Source organism: Hydra vulgaris, chromosome 15, assembly GCF_038396675.1.
Source record: "Hydra vulgaris chromosome 15, alternate assembly HydraT2T_AEP".
Taxonomy (NCBI): domain Eukaryota; kingdom Metazoa; phylum Cnidaria; class Hydrozoa; order Anthoathecata; family Hydridae; genus Hydra; species Hydra vulgaris.
The window spans coordinates 53,185,001-53,199,534 of NC_088934.1; the positions used below are offsets into that span (position 1 = coordinate 53,185,001).

General features: G+C 25.0%; 1 protein-coding gene across 2 annotated transcripts in view; it reads right to left on the reverse strand.

The window, feature by feature from the left end:
• LOC100201557 (uncharacterized) overlaps positions 1 to 14,132 on the reverse strand; it is a 23,934-nt gene extending 9,802 nt beyond the window's left edge. Inside the window, exons 1-2 of one of the 2 annotated variants that reach the window (XM_065819003.1) lie at positions 13,630 to 14,132; positions 11,303 to 11,472 (exon numbers count right to left, since the gene is read on the reverse strand). In XM_065819003.1, the coding sequence (XP_065675075.1) occupies positions 11,303 to 11,310 (8 nt within the window). In that variant the 5' untranslated portion in view covers positions 11,311 to 11,472; positions 13,630 to 14,132. Of the gene's footprint in view, positions 1 to 11,302; positions 11,473 to 11,589; positions 11,831 to 13,629 lie in introns of those variants that run through there. The other variant, XM_065819002.1, reaches the window with a different exon arrangement.
• Positions 14,133 to 14,534: the final 402 nt, after the last annotated feature.

Consider the following 14,534-nt stretch of genomic DNA (forward strand, 5'->3'; position numbering starts at 1 on the left):
GTTTCTTTCCTTATTATTTAGAGTATTTCATCGCAGATTTTTGTTTTTTAATAAAATAGTTTCAACTTAATATTGCATGTTTTTTTAAATAGATTATTCATGCTGTAACTGGTGACGCTTTTTTTTTCTTTATTCTTTTTACAATTTGATGACAGCTGTTTTGATGTTTTAACAATTTAAATGCAATAAAAAATATCATTCATTATGAAGAACCTTTAAGCATTAATTTTTTTTTTTTTTAATGATAATTTTAAACGTTTGAAACCATTTTTCCATTTTTTTCTTATAATCTTTTAAAGGATTTACTTTTTAAGTTACTTTAAATAATGAATAAGTTAACAGTTAAATTAAATCTTCCCATGATTTAATTGCTTAATTTTTTTTATTTTCTTTCTATTTTTACAAGAGTTGTTTGACTTTCTAATAAAAGACTTGACTTTCTAATAAAAGCATGAAATGATTAAAAATTTTGATTTTAAAAAGATTACGTTACCTTGTTGAAACAATTTTTTTTTTCAACTATTTGAAAAAAATGTTTTTACAACTTAAAAAATATATTTTTTTTCAATAATTTAATTTCACTTTTCAACAACTTAAATAAAATTTGTTTATTTATATATCAATAATCATCAATCAATAAAAGCAATTTGTAAAAGCGTTTTGCATAACTTTAATTAAACGTTTAAAAGATAAGTTTTTAAAGTAATTTTTTTCAAATACAATTAAAAAGGTAACATAAAGAAATTTTAACTTCGAGTTTTTATAGTTTTATTTTAAAGTTAATTTGTTTTCTTTTTTGTAAGGAACTGTTTTGCTTATTCTTTAGTTTTTTCAATTTTTTTTCTAGTTTATGTTTAGCATAACATTTCTTTTTTCAGCACATTTTTGAAACATTTAAATTATCAAAACATCTTAACAGCCATGTTCAAGTTGTAAACAAAAAAATCATTTGCGTGGTCAGGAATAGCTTTCGATTGCACGCTGTTTCTGTCAATGCTTTATTTTGAAGAACTTAATTCCCGTCAGGCAAAATGTCTGATTACTGTGTAAAATAAATAACATACTGTAGATACATACAGGAAATTGATTTTCATTGATTTGTACATACAGGAAATTGATTTTCAAAAACATCTTTATGCTTTTAAATATGTGCATTTACATAAACTATTTAATTTATCGATTAATACATCATTATTTAATGTTCTGTATTTAAAAACAATTTGTGCCTCTTTTACTACTCTCATCTTATTTCTTAACTTGGTTTAAACCAGCCTTAAAAAAATATGTATATATACACACATAAATATATATATATATATATATATATATATATATATATATATATATATATATATACAGCCCTTGGAATTAGGATTAGCATTTAGCAATGCAAATCTAAAAAATTGCCGCCCTTATTTCTATTTTTTATGGTAAGGCCTTTGTGTATAAATTTTATTGCCTACCTCATGCCGACCTCTAACAATTTAAAGTCAGCAATTTAATGCCGACCTCAATTTCCTAATTCCGAGAGCTGTATATCTATCTATCTATCTATCTATCTATCTATCTATATATATATATATATATATATATATATATATATATATATATATATATATATATATATATATGCGGTAGTGGTGTAGTGGTAAAGCGCTCGCTTCATAAGCGAGAGGTTCCAAGTTCGATCCCCACCACGTCCCTGGTAGTACCGCGCTCAACTTGTTTCTCCGCGCAGCGGCCTTGTTCGTCGAGGTTCGTGTTTCAGAGTTATAGAGTTGAGAGAGGGTTATAACCACTTTTAAGTAGCCTCCTTATCTGTAGTGGCCTTCTCGGCCTTGAGGAGGTGAATAACAAATATATATAAATATAATAAATAAATATATATATATATATATATATATATATATATATATATATATATATATATATATATATATATATATATATATATATATATATATATATATATATACACACTTATATATATACTATACATGAAAATGGGAGAGAGTTCTAAGGGGTTGAGGTGCCAGGAAAAAAACTAGACCAATAAAAGTTTTTGAGCATACAGAGTCAGATACAGTAAAAGAATGAAACTTTACTGAATGACGAGTCAAGCGAAGGTTGACTCGTCATTCAGTAAAAAACGAGTCAGGAGTATAAAGTTGAGTCATAAAGATCAAAAGAGCAAATTTAGATGTAAGTTATCGAGAAGATCATTAATGTAGATAATAAAAAAAAAATAGGACCAAGGATAGAACTGAGACATCAGCCCAAGGACTGTCAAAAAGAAAATCACAAAAAGAATCCTAGTCAGCTTTAGGGTAGTAGTAAATAGTGTGATGATAGGAAGAGTTCAAAAAGGAAGAGCAAGATGAAAGATTTAAAGAGACTATTGCATCGTCACAACAACATAGAGAAGAAAAAGGAGAAACTGAACCCAAGCTAGGATCAGAGACCAGACATAAATCAAGGAGAGAAGGTAAATGATTAGGATTGTCAGTAAAATGAGTCGCAAAGTTAACTATCTCAGTATGAGATTGAGAAATGCAGAAGTTATAGGCTTTAGTGCCAGCAAGGTCAGTGGCTTTAGAGCTAAGCTATTCAGTGTGATAAGTACTAAAGTCCCCAATAATAACAATATTGACAGAGGGGTAAAGAGAGAGGGCATGGTCAATTTGATCAGAAATTGTGCAGTCTTGGGAAGAAGGAGCCTAATAAAAAACAAGAAGAAAGTTGATAGAGTGAAGAGGTGTTAAATGGAAGCACATAAAAGAACAGTCAAAGGATTTGAACATAATTCAGGTGAATTGATGCATATGTATACCCCAAGCTAAGCATGTGACTGTTGGAGTCTTTGCAAATCAAAGGATAGTACCCATCAACACTGAGATCAGAGGAAGGAATAGCAGAATTTAAATTAGTCTCACTAATAGCAAGCAAGTCTGGTGAATTTAGCAAGAGGTAAGATTCAACTGATGGAAGGTTGCTTCGCAGACCACAAATATTAGTAAAATATATATACTAAAATAGTTAGGTGATGGGGATGGCTTTTTATGTTTAATGTTTTGGGTTACTTTTGGCATGTTTTAATGTTTTAAAGAGAACTTGTTTAAGTTTAAAGGAAAATAAGTTTAAAGAGAAGTGCAAGTTCTTATTGATTTAGTATTGAAAAATATTTTAAGTTTTTGTTTTGATTGTTTTATATATGTATTTAAGAATAATTTTACTACTAAAAAATAATTTTACACAAACGCTTACCTTATGCGGTATCTTAATTGAATCATAGCAAAAGACATCATCAATTACTTTTGTTATTATTTATTATTTGTAAAAGTACACATTATTTATGATCAATTTAAATTGTTTACAACTTTTTCTCTAATATATTTTATGAATATTGATTAGATTCAGTGTTTTTAAAGGAAAAAATGTTCACACTTTTTAAACTAATATAAAGTATCATTAGTTAATATTTTTAACTTTTTAAATATTACAGATGAATGAATAATAAAAAATAGTTAACAATTTATAATTAATGCTACATAAGTGTCATTTGTTAAAAATGTTAGTTTTAACTGCATCTTTAAAAAAAAAATTCTGGAGAAAAAAAGAACACAATAACGTTATTCAAAAACAGTTTCTTTTATTTTAATTAAGTTTTTTTAGGTTTAATTTTTTTCAACTTTCTCATAATTTAGTTTAATTTTTCAGCGCATTTTTGAAATAATCAAATTATATATAAATAATTAAATATATATATGTATATATATAAATATATATATTTAAACAACTTTAAAAAGTATTCTACACAATAGAGTGCTCAATGTTCTTAAAAGAACAGAGCAATTATATATTAGTAGAAAATCACTTAACTAAATTTTTCCATTTGACACTGTGTTTCATCAACAAAGATTCATCAGAAAATTTTCTGATGAATCTTTGTTGATGAAACACAGTGTCAAATGGAAAAATTTAGTTAAGTGATTTTCTACTAATATATATATAAATATATATATAAATATATAAATATATATATATATATATATATATATATATATATATATATATATATACATATATATATATATATATGTATATGTTTATACATACATACATACATATAAAATATATATATATATATATATATATATATATATATATATATATATATATATATATATATATATATATAATATATATATATATATATAAAACGTGCAAAAATCAGCTTTTTGGTCTCGGCAAATGTATGCTGAGGACTTGACTACAAAAGTACTATTTACCTCGGCATTACCATGACAACATTTTAATAATTAAATTTAAACTTTACGTTTTTAATAAAGTATTTTCTTATAATTTCATAAATGAAATTGAATAAAAAATGGTTTTTATAACACAATACAATATTTGGTTTTAAAATGATTACTTTTATATTTTTTTATCATAATATTGGTCTTCTTTTTAAAAGTTATTTAATATCTTTTTTTAACAAATCTATAATAGTAAATGACTATAAAAATTAATAAAAAAAAATGAGGTGCCTATCTGCAAATCATGATAAGTTGCAATTCGCAGATGGGTTTATTTTGATAAATTGTCTCTGTAACTTTTTGCCAAGGCAATTTATCAAAATACTACTAACTCCTTAGCAAAAATCTCGCCATATCTCCAGTGCTGAGGCTAATTTCGCACACTGTATAAATATAAATAAATAAATAAATAAATAAATATATATATATATATATATATATATATATATATATATATATATATATATATATATATAACACACACACACACACATGCACATATAAATGCATATATATACAGGCTCTGACAGAATTGATAGCCAATAGCCTGTGCCTGTTTCCACACCTGTGTTAGTCAACTTATATTGGCAAATAAAGCCACTTAATAAAAAAATACCACTTCTCTGGTAATACTACGCTTAAATTGTTTCTCCGCAGAGTGGCCTTGTTCATCAAGGTTATTTTTTCAAGAGTTATAAAGTTGAGAGAGGGCTGTAACCACAACTAAAGGAGCCTTCTCGACTGTAGTGGCCTTGGGGAGACGAATTAAAATAATTTTTTTTTTAATTTCAACTCACCTTCTCTAAATTTCAGCAAAGCTATTAAAATATTATATACAGAACATTAAATAATGATGTGTTGATGAATTATATCAGTAATACTGATATAAGATATAACTCTACTGAAATGTCTTTTTTCAATTGAAATGAGTGCTTTTTCAATTGAAAAAGTTGATTTAACATGGCTTATGTAAAAAAGAAAGGAGATTAAACCGAAAAAACTATGTATATTTTAGTTTTTTTTAAAAAAACCTGGTTTCGTTTTTTTTATAGAAAAAATGGTTTTTTTTCAACCTTGGTTACTTTATTTAAAAGTGTTTCGCTAATATGAAAACATCAGTTAAAGATGGTATTTACACACACACACACACACACACACACACACACACACACACACACACACACACACACACACACACACACACACACACACATATATTAGGATAATAACTATAATAATTTTTTTTTACAAAATTTTGATGTCATTCAAGAAACAACTGTATGCAGATGACAAACTGTATGCAGATGTCAATAGCAGCATCAATTTTTAAAAAATTAAAAAAAGTTCCTCCACCTTTTGTTCACATATTGCACATTTGACTTTCGGTTTCAATTTCACAATGAATTTTTATATGACATCTAGATTGCTTTTAAGCAGATTTCAGTCAGCTGTTTACATCTGTTTATAAACAAGGGATTTACAGACTTAGTTGATCTTATTTTATTTTGCACGGAGCATGTTCACTATATATAATTATTTTATTGTTTGTACAATTATTTTATTATAATTTTATATTTTATTTATTTTCTGATTCAGGTGTAAATATATAATGTATATTCTTGAATATATTGAAACATCATGGAATATTTTTGAATATTTTGGTTAAATTTCATTTTCAGTGCAAAATTGCAAATCTTAAAGAAAGAAAGAAAAGTGCAGACATTTAAACCAAAACAAAATACCTCATAGAAATTCTAGCAACAGTGTAAAGTCAAACAGGTGAAATTGGATAAAAAATCTCTTCTCCAAATTCACCTGTCTGACTTTACAAATCTCACACAGATGCCAACAAACAGCCAAATTAAAAAATTTCACTTTTTTGTTCAATAGCAAGAAACTGTGACTCAATTGAATAAAAATAATAATGACAAAAATTAAAAAAAAAACATCTGATAAATTCACTGCAACACTTTCTCAGTTATTTGATGCCATCAACATTAATAGAGAATGGAAAAGCATGGAGGATTAATTATATTAATTATTAATTATATATATTTTTCGTCGTTAATAGTATTTACAATAACAATGTTCATGAATAAAAAACAATATATGACAGGGGCAAAAAGAAGACTATAGTTGCCTTGTCACTAAACCCCGTAATAAATATACTGTAAATTACAATGCTAATGAAAACCGTAAAAGTTACATATGCTATAAATTATTTTTTTTTATTAACGCTTAAGTTTACTTACTAAAAAGACCAACAATAAAGAAGAAAAACAAACAAACAAACAAACAAAAAAAAAACAAAAAAAAAAGACAAAACAAAAAAAAATAAAAAAAAATAAACAGAAACAAGACTAGAGACAAGATTATTTATCATATTTATGTATTAGAAAACACAATCTTAGTAATAAACAATTATTAATACTAAATCATTAATAATAGTACTCTCATTTTAAACGCTTCAGAAGAAATTTAGTTCATTGTCGTTTAGTAAAAGATTTTGCTTAAGTTTAGTTTTAAATTGATTAAGCGAAGAAAGTGGTTTAAGATCATTATTTAAAAGTGTATTCCAGAGTTTAGGTCCTCGGTTTGTGATTGAGTATTTAGTGGCAGAATAGTAGGTTTTGGATTGAGTATAGTTATTATTTGAAAATCTTGTGCTGTATATGTGATTTATTTTTTTAAATAAAGAGTTGAATAAATATAGTGCCATTTTTTTATCAAGTTTAAACATAAATATAAGAACATGATAGAGATTTAAATTATAAACATTTAGAATATTAAGTTTACTAAAAAGTATTTTTGAATGAGAGAAGCGATTTTCATATGTAATAATCCTAATGGCGTGTTTTTGTTTACATAGAAGTTTACTTAGCTTTGTAACATTGGTGCTGCACCAAGCAATGTTAGCATAGTTTAGGTAACAGTGTATAAATGAAAAGTATATGTATTTAAGACAAGATTGGTTTAAGACCTGTTTAGCTTTATACAGTATACCAATATTTTTAGAAACCTTATTCTCAACAACACTTATATGTTCTCTCCATGTAACATTTTCATCGAGTAGTACGCCCAAAAACTTTGACGATATTTCCCTTTTTATTATATTTTTATCAATAAAAAGATTTGGAAGTTTAAGTGGAATATTTTCTTTTTTATGAACACGATGGAATAATGTGTATTTAGTTTTAGTAATGTTTAAAGATAATTTATTGGCTTTAAACCATTGGGTTAGGTTATCAAGTTCTTTGTTAAGTGGTAAAAATAAAATATTAATGTCTTCATGAGAATAAAACAAATTCGTATCATCGGCGAATAAAGTTGTGTTTAAAATATTAGAAAATTTATATAAGTCATTGACATAAATTAGAAACAAAAGGGGCCCTAGAACTGATCCCTGGGGAACACCGCATGTAATAATCATATTATCCGTTTTACCACCATCGTAAGAAATATATTGCTTCCTATTAGACAAATAACTTTTAAACCAAGCCAAGTTAGAATTTTTGATGCCATAGAACTCGAGTTTGGACAAAAGAATTAAATGATCGACAGTATCAAAGGCTTTATTTAGATCTATGAAAACACCTAAAGTATATTTTTTTTCATTGAAACCTTTAAATATATCGTGGACAAGATGTAAGATTGCGTGATCAGTAGAATGACCAGATTTAAAACCAAATTGTTTATTGTACAAAATATTATTTTGGATTAAGAAATAATAGAGTCTATTATACATAATTCGTTCAAGAACTTTTGAAATACATGTAAGAACAGAGATCGGCCTATAATTAGTAACGCCACTAGGATCGCCTGATTTGAAAATAGGGACCACCCTAGCAATTTTTATTTTTTCTGGAAAAACTCCCTCTTTTAAAGATAAGTTGAAGATACACAAAAGCAGGATTGTAATCAGTTTTATTGAATTTATAATGATGTTACCACTTATATTGTCGACGCCTATACTTTTTTTGGGCTTAATCGAAGAGACTGCGCATAGTAATTCTTCTTCAGTTAGATTATCATTAGGCATAATATTAGTTTTATTAGAGACTAAGTATGCATCAAAGTTGATCTTAGAGGATTCAATTTTTGATGCTAAAGACGGACCAATATTAATAAAAAATTTATTAAGTGCTTCAGCCACTAATTCTTTTTCTATAACATAGTTGTCTTTGAATTTAAGAATTTTCGGAAAATTATTTCTCTCTGGATTATTTTTACCAATAACTTCGTTAATTATGCGCCAAGTACCTTGAGGATCATTTGAATGCTTATTTAGTTGATCTGAATAGTAGTTTTTTTTTGATCTTTTTATAATTGACTCAAAGAGTCATTTGTAGTTTTTATAATTGCTTTCATTACGTAGGGTTTTTTTTTTAAGAAATTTATTATACAATCTTTGTTTTATTTTAGAAGATTTAAGGATACCCTTAGTTATCCAAGGATTTGATAACGTTTTTGATTTAACTAATTTTGTATTTTCAGGAAATGCTTTGTTATAATATTTATAATATTCTGATATAAATATATCGTAGGCTTTATCAGCGTTTAGATTCAATAACAAGTCATCCCATTTAACACTTGATAAAAGGTCATGAAAATGGTTAACTGAAGAGTCGTTTATTATTCTTGTTTTTATTTTTTTATTTTTTTGGCAGTCACTTTTATTATATTTTTGAACAACGATGAATATGGGAAAATGATCAGAAATATCTGTTTTAAATATTCCTGTTTTTATCTTTATATTTATGAAGTCATTGGTGATAATTTGATCTATCGAAGTTTCACTTTTGTTGGTTATGCGAGTAGGTTTGTTGATGACAGGAATGTAGCTATTTTCAAAAATGACGTTGAAAAATTGTTTAATGTTTTTATTTGAGTCATAATCCAAAATATTGAGGTTCAGGTCACCAACCATGTAAACAGTTTTTTTTTTAATATAATTATTTTTAATGACGTTTCTAGAGGATAAAGAGCTCTACCAGAGACAAGTTAAGAGTGGAGGAAAGATTGGTTATTTAAAGGTCAAACAAGTCCCTTTAGAATTAATCCACCCAAAAAAACAAATCTGACTATGAAAAGTTCAGCCTTAGGCCTTTTCTCAATTGCAATCCTCACAAACACATAAAACTGTATCAAATTCTTAGGATTCTGAAACCTCTACTTTTTCACCCAAGTCATTAAACTCTTCCTCTATATCATCTTCTCCTAAATGCAAACTGAAATACCAAAGGGCAAGCACTTATGGATTTACTAGTACTGAAAAGTAAGATTTCTACACATAAAGCACATGATATTCTAGCAAACATTGCTGAACAGATTCATATTGTGCAGGTTTTAAATCAGGTGGGTGTCTGGAAACAAGTAATCTCAGAAGGACAGAAAATGAAAACCAAAATTATTCAAAAACTTCAAAGCATATATTGTTGTTAGATTGATGGTAAAAGATTGCAAGAGGAAAAGTATCAAGTAGTTCTGCTGAAAAATATGACAACTGAAATCAAACTTGGCATCCTTAAATATGAGATTGAGTCTGCTGTGGCCATTCACAAAGAACTACCTCAGGTAATAAATGAGCATGTCATTTTGTTATTCAAGAGCCAACTAGCAAATTCAAATACTCGTTCATTGACAAATTAAAAGAAAACTGTCTCTCTTCAGGCTAATTTCCACGTTGTTACAACAGATAATTTTAACAGAGGCAAGAACCCTGGAGGGTGAGATGAAATCAAGTTTTTATATAAACTATATCAGGCATATCATCATTATAAACAACTTTTTGCTGGCCTCGAATCACCAGGGTAAAACACAAATTTACATTAGGCAAGATGGAACTCACATGCAATATATATTTTTATAATATTCTTTCTAATACCAGAATGGCACAGCATCCTTTCTCCTGCATGCAACTTCTTCAGCTAAGAATGGGCAAATATTTGGTTCCACTCACAACACAACAGTGAAGCACCATTCAATGAACTGCTTAGCTTACTCATCAAGATAAAATGCAAGAAAGCAATCAAATGTTTAAAAAAGCCTTTGATCAACTAAGGAGTCATTAATTTAACCGAGTTGCTAAACATGCCAGAAAACTGATGAAGTAACCAGACAAGAATTCAAGAGAAATTGAATTTTTGAATCAGAAGTTCATGGGAAAAATTTTTTTTTTTTAATTTTTTGTATATTTTGTACAAATAACTTACTGTTTTGTATCTTATTTATTAATAAAAAATGCTTAGTTATTACCATTACTTTTTTGAATAATGCTAACAAAATCAAAATATCTTTTCAATTTTTTTTTCCAAAAAAAAAAAAAAAAAAGGAGGGGAAGGGGGGAAGGAACTTTAATATATATTATATATATATATATATATATATATATATATATATATATATATATATATATATATATATATATATATATATATATATATATAAATATATATATATATATACATATATATATATATAAATATATATATATATATACATATATATATATATTTATATACATATGTATATATATATATATATATATATATATATATATATATATATATATATATATATATATATATATTAGTAGTAGAAAATCACTTAACAAAATTTTTTTCGAATTAACACTGTGTTTCATCAACAAAGATTCATCAGAAATGCATTTCTGATGAATCTTTGTTGATGAAACACAGTGTTAAATGGAAAAAAAATTTGTTAAGTGATTTTCTACTACTAATATAATTGCTCTGTTCTTTTAAGAACATTGAGCACTCTATTGTGTAGAATACTTTTTAAAGTTGTTTAAATATATATATATATATATATATATATATATATATATATATATATATATATATATATATATATATATATATATATATATATATATATATATATATATATATATAGATAGATAGATAGATAGATAGATATATAGATTACTTATATTTGAAAACAAAACCAAAAACCAAAATATTTACATTAGCATTTCTTGATCCTCCAGAACTTTAATTACAGATCTAAGTTCTCTTTTTAATACTTCACACTGCTTTAATTTCTTTTCCAACAATTGAATATTTTTTTTTTGAAAAAAAATTCTTCGTTCTTCCTCAAACAATTTGATTTTCTGGGTATCATCATGATGATCATTCTACAAAATATTCAAAAGATACTATTTTAAATCTTTTTCTTTTCTTTTTTTTTTTTATTTGAAATTTATTACTATAAATCTATTTATTTCATTTGAAATTTATTTTTCAGCCTTTACCTTTTTTATTTTAGCAATCTCTAATGAATCAACAAAACTATGATTTACTGAAATGGTACTGGGGACATTACTACGGATATTTATATCACTTGTAACTGATTGAATCAAAGAATCATCAGTAAAATCATTAGTTTGATTCATAGTATTTTCTTATTTATTGATTTTTATATATCTTTTTAAGGTTTACTAACTTCAAACCAGAAAAAATAAAACTAAAGCTGTTTAAAATACAATTTAAACATTAAAATTAATAAGTTTCTTTCAACTTTCAGCTTTGAAATGTTTACAAAATGATGCATTTTTAAAATGCTGTACAAGAGAAACAAGAATTGGTAACTTTATCTTAAATAAAAGATTGTATTGATTGTCTTTATAAAATATTTATACTATTTTAAAATAATAAATATGAAAGGTTAAAAATAATAAACAATACTTAATAAAAAATATATGTTTAAATTTTTTAACAAAAAGAAATTTTTTTTTGTTGATATTTATAAAAATTTGTTGTAGTCAAATGTTGTGAATAGTAGTAAATCTATTACATTGTCAGACTGTTTAAGTATAAAAAAGGAGCTATGAAATTTTAATTTTTGGGGTTTTTAATTAACTTAGGCTATCTAATAGTCAAATAACAGCAAATATATATAAGTTAAGGAAATCCAAGGAAAAAAGCAATTAATATACAAATTTGACATTAGTAAAGAAATTTAATAATGATTGGGGTGGTGGAATTGTAAACAAATTTACGCAAAAGGTTTTGAACATTTTCTCTAGTAAAATATGTTTATAATTTATAAGTAAACTTTAATTTATTATTATTATTTCTTTTTAGCTTCCTTGTTTTTCTTTTGTCTGCACCTATTTGGTGTTTTATTATTTGTTTGTTTATTTATTATTAATTTGAATTTAATAGTTATAAAATAAAATTTCAAAATCAAAAAAAAAATATATATTTCATTTTACATCAGATTATATATTTCAGAATATTAGTTCAGAATAATTACTTCAGAGTAATAAATAATGAAATTAATTAATGAAACTAACAAATAAAACAGTAAATAAATTTAATTTTAAAAATATCAAATATAAAGTTATGATGTATTTTAGTGATTTACTTAAATAAATAATATCAGATTTAATAATTGATTGAATAATCAATGCCTTCGAGCGTTCCAAAATAAATCAATAAAAAACAACATTAAAGAGTAATAGGTACAGTTATCAGCATAAAAAACATAAATGTTTTAGACTTTGTTTATTTGTTTCAGAACTAATAATGATAATACATTTATGAAGTTCTATATGAAAAATAATAAATTTCTGCACATAATTCAAGAGTATTATACTTTCTCGCGGTAGAATTAATACAGAAATACTATTTTCCAAAAAAAAAAAAAATATCTTAATATTAAAAAACTATTGTTAACATGTTAATAATAATATTTTTTTAAATACTGTTAGCATTAATACTATTTATTTAACAAATAGTATAATATATATATATATATATATATACATATATATATATATATATATATATATATATATATATATATATATATATATATATATATATATATATATATATATATATTAGAATAAATTTTATTCTAACTTTTATTTTCATAATTATAATTACTATTTTTAATACTATTAGTATTACTAAGATATTGGTTTTTTGTTATTAACAATTGCTTGTTAATAAGCAATAGTATATAAAAAAAAGTTAAAAAAGGATTTAAGGTATTAAAAAAATATTTAAACAAAGTTAATGGAAATTATGACCAATGAAGTGAAATTGATAACCAACAACAACAACAACAACAACAACAACAACAACAAAAACAGAAACAACAACAACAACAAAAACAGAAACAACAACAACAACAAAAACAGAAACAACAACAACAATAAAAATAATAATAAAAATAATAAAATTAACAATAATAATAACAATAGCAGCAAGAACAACAATAATAATTTATTTATGGTAATATTATCTACGATGTAAACTTTAAAATTCAAAAAACAAAATCTAACCTCGAGTTAAACTTTGAAACAAAAACGCTTTAGAGAAAAACCAATATCTCCAAAATTCTTAGGTATTTAGTGAAGTTACTTCAAGGTATGTTCTACTTAAAACTTTAGTATGTTATAGCTTAAGTATATCCATATCCATTAAGTTAAATTATAAGTAGTACATAATGATGGTAGTACTTAATGTATGATAATGGTAGTACTTAATGTATGATAAGTAGTACTTAATGATGTCTATACTGATGGATTAGTTTTAATAAGCATTAAATGTTTAATTAATTTAATGTTTAATTAATGATTAATAAGCATTTAATGTTTATACTTAACAAATTGCTTTACTAATTTTTTTGTTCATTTTCATAGAAAATCTAAAATCGTTTTAGAGCTCTAAAATGCGGTCGTTTGGATATTAGTAGTCTTACGAATATCTATATGTTTAGATATTAGTAAGCTAATCAAAATCTAGATACAAGTAAGCTACTGAAGAAAACAGACGTAACTGTAGTAACCGCATTTTCCGGTCATTCGGTAAAATTAAAAAAAACAACTTTATATGAGACGCTGCACAGTAGGGTACATCGCTAAAATCATTTTGATTAAAATATTACGGCGTACTAATATTCCTAAGTAAAATTAAATTTTAATTTGAGTTTCTTTTTTGTGTTTTTTGATTTGAAAATGTTTTGGTAAGGCAATTGAGACTTTTAGTTATACATTTTACAGTTTATTGTAAATAGTTACCCGTTTTTTGAGAATGTGTTGTAACAACTGTATAATTCTCAAGGTGAGTAATACTTACCTAGAAAAATAAATACTAGTTATCAAAATATCATAAAGTTTGTTTTTATAATGCGTATTGTGCATATTCAGCGATTATGCATATTGAACATATATAATAAAATGAACTA